The sequence below is a fragment of the Notolabrus celidotus genome, chromosome 15, assembly GCF_009762535.1.
Source record: "Notolabrus celidotus isolate fNotCel1 chromosome 15, fNotCel1.pri, whole genome shotgun sequence".
NCBI classification, from domain to species: domain Eukaryota; kingdom Metazoa; phylum Chordata; class Actinopteri; order Labriformes; family Labridae; genus Notolabrus; species Notolabrus celidotus.
The window spans coordinates 22772603-22778721 of NC_048286.1; the positions used below are offsets into that span (position 1 = coordinate 22772603).

Below are 6119 nucleotides of genomic sequence, written 5' to 3' on the forward strand. Positions count from 1 at the left end.
CATCACATACCGTAAACTTTTATTCCAAAGATAACAAGTAGTTTCAGGGTCCGTTTTGCCCAGGAAGAGAAGGTTACATTTGTTGGCTGCATTTGAAGTAGCCTCCCGAAAGTCAGTTTGCAAGCTAACTAGCTTGTTTGTTGCCATAATGCAGTATAATAATAATAATAATGATATATAGCACCTCTCTAGAACAGGCGTCACAAAGTGCTTCACAATAACAGAATAAAAAGACATAAAAACGGAAAGGTCAATCAAATGCTTGTCTAAATAAATGGGTTTTCAACCACTTTTTAAAAATGACCACAGTGTCCACAGCTCTCAGTTCTGGAGGAAGACTGTTCAACAGTTGTGGAGCAACAACCTCGAAAGCACTGTCTCCCTTTTTAATCTGGTGCGAGGGACAGCCAGCAAACCCTGATTAGAGGACCTCAGAGTCCTGCTGGAGTTGTATGGCTTCAGCAGTTCTCCGATATATGCTGGAGCCTGATCATGTATTGCTTTATTCATGATCACGAGAGATTTAAACTGGATTTGGAACTTAATGGGGAGCCAATGCAAAGACTTAAGTATGGGTGTGACATGGGACCTGTATACTACCTGGATTCACACATGCATTCACACTCCGGTCCTTAAAACATCCTAAACTATTTTGTGTGTGCTGCATGTTTAAATGCGACCCCTGAAATCTTGTCCTGGCAGAAATGGTTCTGCAAGAAGTCAGAGTGAGCAAATTAAATGATACTCAGGAAAAAATTCAAACAGCAAGCTAGCAAGCGAGCATGATGTTTGTGTCATGTGATCAGTTCAAACCTGGAAGAGCTACACGACCAGTCAAAAGTTTGGAAACACCTTCTCATTCAAGGGTTTGTATTTATTTTAATTATTTGAAACAATGTTGATTAATACTGAAGACATCAACACTATGAAATAACATATATGGAATTATTTAATGAACACAATTTTTTAAACAAACCAGAATATGTTTTATATTTTAGATTCTGTAAAGTTTCCTCCTTTTTCCTTCATGACAGCTTTGCACACTCTTGGTATTCTCTCAGTCTGCTTCATGAAGTGGTCTCCTGGAATGGTTTCTAATTAACATGAGCCTTGTCAAGAGTTCATTGCTAGAATGACTTGCCTTCTTAATGTGTTTGAGACCATCAGTTGTGTTGTTCAGGGGTAGGGTTAGTAATCAATGGATAGTCCTGTTTGACTACTGTTGTAATCCAGATTACAGCAAAAACATATTATTTCATAGTTTTGATGTCTTCAGTATTAAAATACAATGTCGAAAATAATTAAAATAAATACAAACCGTTGCATGAGAAGGTGTGTCCAAACTTTTGACTGGTAATGTACATGTAATGGGGATGAATAAAAATGGAAAGATTGAAGGAAAGTGAATCCTTTTCAAGAAGGGACATCTGTACAGTACAATGTACGCAGATACAAAGACAGAATCAACATGGTTATCGGTTTCTGTTACTTTCTCTGCCACCTTTTTATGAACATCACACTGAGGCTTTTGATGTCATGTCCTGCCTCTTGAGACTCATCTCCTATTGATGACCTCACGCTGCAAGGGACATGTGTGAACAAGCAACTTTGGAATATGTTTAGAAATGATCTGGAGTGCATACTTGAAAGAGGCTGTATAAGCTTCTAAAATGACCTTGGGGTGTTTACATTACAAGGTTTAGGTGCTAAATTGGGCTGCTGCTCATTTTTCATCCTCTGTTTCTTGTGTTGTTCCAATGAATCTTTAGGATTATTCACCCTTTTGGTCCCACTGTGAGCCATCACACTGTGGTAGGAGGTCTGATCCTCACAGGTTTAGAGTCTGTAGGACTGATGGGCTTAGAGGCAGCTGCAGAGCGGAAACCTCCCGAAGCTCTCTACTTCTTTTCCCCCCTCCTACTCCCTCCTGGATGTTTCTTCCTCCATCATCTGCTCTCTAAGTCTCTGCATCCCAAAGCACCACACAGGAACCAGCGGCTTAAGTTACATGTCAGCCCGCTGGACAGGACCCTCACAGCACAGCAGGGAGGAGAGCTGACCCAGTGTGGCTTTACACATACATGCAAATGTTAACGCCCACACGTAAAGACAATGGAAATAGAGAAATCCATAAGTTAGCTACAGGTTTCAGTTCATGGAGTGGCCTTTTTTAAACGAATGCTCTTAAATGATGATAGAGAAGTTTCATTGTTTTAGTTTTTTCCATCTCTAAATGATTTCTTCGTCTGATTCCTCCACAGTCGTGGACACACAACATATCCAAGGAGAAGGAGTTCCTCCGCAAGCTGGTGAAGGCCAACGTCATTACAGACCTGACACACGGTATCTGAGTGTAAACCCACACCACGGTCTCCTTCAGCCTTCCCTAAAGGACTACTGAACAAGCATGGGAAACATATCGACTCTGTGAGAAAGGACCCTCAGAATCTGTGTGGCCTGCACACTGTCGGGTTTTTTCATATCAAAGGAGATTATTCATAAATAAGAAAGAGGGACACACAGAAGGGTTTCTCTGGAAACATGCACACATGTGCCTTTTGAACCAAAGACTCCTGCTGGCTGAAGCAGGTGAGGGGGTGGAGGGGTACTGAATCTGCCTGGTTCCTGTCTTCATCAAGAGACAGTCACAGGAGAGCTCTGCCGGCCCCACACTTCAATGTTTACCACTTCCACTCCCTCGACTATCACGTGAATGAGAAGTAAAAGCAGAGATGACATGCTGAGAATGCAGACGTCAGGATTTCGCTCCACTCAGTGGCTAAATTTGATGAAGGGACAAAAGCAAGGAATGAAAAAGCGGAGCGTGACAGAGAGCGTGTGGGGATGGGTGGAGTATCAGCAGTGCCAAATGTACCTCGTTCAGAGGGGAGGTGGTCGTCCTCTCCTTTCGTTGCCTGAATGTATTCACTTTCCTCAGTGTAAATATCAAAGATTTTTACTGTGCTTCGAAACAAGCTGCAGCAGCCCACCATCCCCCACCTGCCATTTGTCCATTCATTCAGTCATCTATCTGTTTGTATGTCCAGGGTCCAAATTAACTCTTGCCAAGCCAGATTACAGTCGATTCAGCAGAGGGGAGACTTTTACATCTAAGTGTTTCTTGGTCTGTGAGAAGACTATCATATTGACTCTATGAACTAGGATCTGTTTGCCTGTGACGCCACACAGAGTGTTTGTACGTGTTTTCTGCTGTTTGGTCAGTTATCTCATGTGAGAGGTCACCAAAAAGATGAAAATTAAAGATAAAAACTGATAAATTATTTAAAAAGTGTTGTTGATTACAGCTCTAAATCAGCCTTTTTATAATGACTTTACATATCTACACTAAAAGTTTGTTGATTATTTAGGTAAATCTAAATTATTTGATCTTGGGACCTTTTTGAGGGATGTTTTTTCTAGTTGAGCAGCTCTGACCTGTGAACTCTGCTTCTCTCTCTCTTTGTCTTTTTGTAAATCCTCCCCACTCTGCTTCGTTTTCATATCATGGTACTGTCTTCATCACTTCATCAGCACAGACATACAGAATACAGAAACACATTCTGTATGATGGATCCCTTTTATCAAAAACCTTCTGTTGCTGCAGATGTTCTTGTTCTTCAGTAAATGGTGAGCTCTCAGATTGTAGAATATGAATATATATATATCTATGTTTTGAAGTCAACTTTAATTATTTATTTTGTTACAAATTCCAGATGTTTGGTCACAGGCAGGCCTGCTTTCTCTTGCTTCTGTTGAGATAAAAAGAAAACCGTTTGTTTTTTGTTTGACTTTACCACCACGTGCTTCCTCAGAGACTGCATCATCTTTCAGTTTGTGGCAGAAGAAGTGTTCTACTGTGGATGAATGTGTGTAACTGGCTCAGTGTTGAATGTTAGTGTGCAGGACTTTATTTCTGTACTTCATGGAGCTCACTAGAACACAACACGTTCTTTTCTGACTGATTATTACATTTTCTTTAAATTTCTCAAAACTGAGAGCATCTATGAGGCCATGACTTCCATTGCACAGATCATAAATTAACATCACTCGTGCTTACTCAGCCTCTGCACTTTACAGATGAAGATTTTGCCCCCAAATTAGTCTCATTTCTTCTCAACAACATGCTCTCAGTGTTACACAGACAAACCTCTTCAGAAACACGATGTGAGAATGTCAGAATGTCACATCAGTGTTGTTTAGTCATGTCATCAAGTGAATGAGCTTTTTAAAGTCATGGTGCATTCAAACCCTGTTTAAACAAAGCAGGGTTCTGTTGTATTAGTTAATTTAATACCCTGTCACATGACATTGCAGGAGAATTTTCAGCTCTTTTCAGTTCCTACTCCTCCTTTTTGGAAGTGTATATTTACTGTACGAAAACACACACACACACACACACAAGAGATGGGCTCCATTGCTCTCAATCAGTAAGCTGCTCTCGGTGCATCTGTTCAGCTTTCCATCACGTCTCCCATTTTTACAAATGCTCCTGCAGCGTGTGACCCAATCCCTCTGTGTTTGAAAGACGTGAACAGATCACTTCTGAGCAAAGGTACAGAGAACATCTGACCATTGCACTTTCACGAGGCACTCTCAGTGCCTTACACCTCATCACCTGGAAACTGTAGCGAGGAGTGCGACTGCCTGGTTGACGTGATGGCAGCTGATGCAGTATAGAGATCGGCTGCAGGACGGGACCAGTCACTCCTCATGTCTGTGATATGGAACCAGACTATTCCATCTTGTCTTATGATACATTCTATTTTATCAAGGACGATGACATTAAGCTCCATACTGGTGGTTTTTAATGTTTGAGCCCATAAACTACAAATACACAGGTGTGAAGGCTGCTACATGGAAGCTCTTTTAAACGCTGGAAAAGACTGTGTCGATATTTGTCCGTGGTTTTTCAGCAACATTGCGTATCGTTTCACTGGTTTTCGGCAGCTTACTTAACAGAGTTCAATTTGCCTTTCATGAAGAGCACTACTCAGTCAATGAAAACAGAACAGGGGAGTTTCTTTCTGGAGTATTAGAACAAGAAGGATCTGATGGTCTCGAGGCCTGTATCGTAGCTGTGGACTTCAAGTCAGGATGCTTCACTTTCTGCTGCTACAAACCTTTCCCTTTAGACCCCTGACTTTATGGAAGTTCAGTGCCAAATGAGTCAAGTACCTCTTCAATGCTTGAATGTTGGAACATCCTTGAATAAAAATGGCAAGTGGGAGTCTGGAAGTCGCCCTATGTAACTGCAACAGATATACCTGTCATGCATAGCAAAGGTTTGGACATTTTTGAAACCAGCAGCTGTCTGTAAAGTAAAAAATCCATCATAAATCTCATTATACCTTTTGGATAATGTTCCTTATAAATGTTCAATATGTGCTATTTGTAGTCCCAAAGGCTCAATATACAACACGCCAAACCACCAGTATGGTCTTAAAAACTTGAGACTGAACAGATCCTGAGTTGGAGGGAAACTTTGTTGTTTTTTACTTTCAATTTCCTTCTTGGTCGTTACGAATGCTGGAGGAGTTCAAATGAATTGAACCCACACTGCCTATTCAGATTCCCTGTTCATTGAAACAGAATGTATTTGCTTTAATCATAAATCATACTTCAAAACCTTTATTTTTTAATTTATCCATTCTCATTATCAGCTGGAAGTGAAAGCGATCAAAAGTGTTACTGTTTCATTTTTTACATACAGTCCTAAACGGCTTTCTGAGACACAATAAATGAGTTTGTAATGGATATTTGCCTGTGCATGTTGTTTGCATCTTTTGACTGCTTCTGTGGAGCAGATGGGTGTTTTTCACAGCTCGACTGTGTGTTTTCTTTTTTATGTGTCTTTTTGTATATAAATATCTGTACACTGTGAATTTTCAGTATATATAGTAAATATTTTGATGTATTTAGTCGACTTTCTGTGTCATCTCAACAGACATGCAGTCCTGAACATCTTTGCCACCAACAATTATTCCATAAGAGACGGGAAGCTGTGTGATATGTTGATAAAAACAGAATTTGGTGGTTTGCAAACAATTTAAATTCATCCATCTGTCCATTATCTTGACCGCTTATCCTGTTAGGGGTCACAGGGGGCTGGAGCCTATCCC

General features: G+C 40.6%; 1 protein-coding gene across 8 annotated transcripts in view; it reads left to right on the plus strand.

Annotated features, from left to right (window-relative positions):
- Positions 1-5882, plus strand: part of st3gal3b (ST3 beta-galactoside alpha-2,3-sialyltransferase 3b) — a 53719-nt gene extending 47837 nt beyond the window's left edge. For all 8 annotated transcript variants that reach the window (XM_034702535.1, XM_034702533.1, XM_034702537.1 and 5 more), the window contains one exon: positions 2262-5882. In XM_034702535.1, coding sequence (XP_034558426.1) covers positions 2262-2351 — 90 coding nt within the window. In that variant the 3' untranslated portion in view covers positions 2352-5882. The remainder of the gene's footprint in view (positions 1-2261) is intronic.
- The last annotated feature ends 237 nt before the right edge of the window (positions 5883-6119 follow it).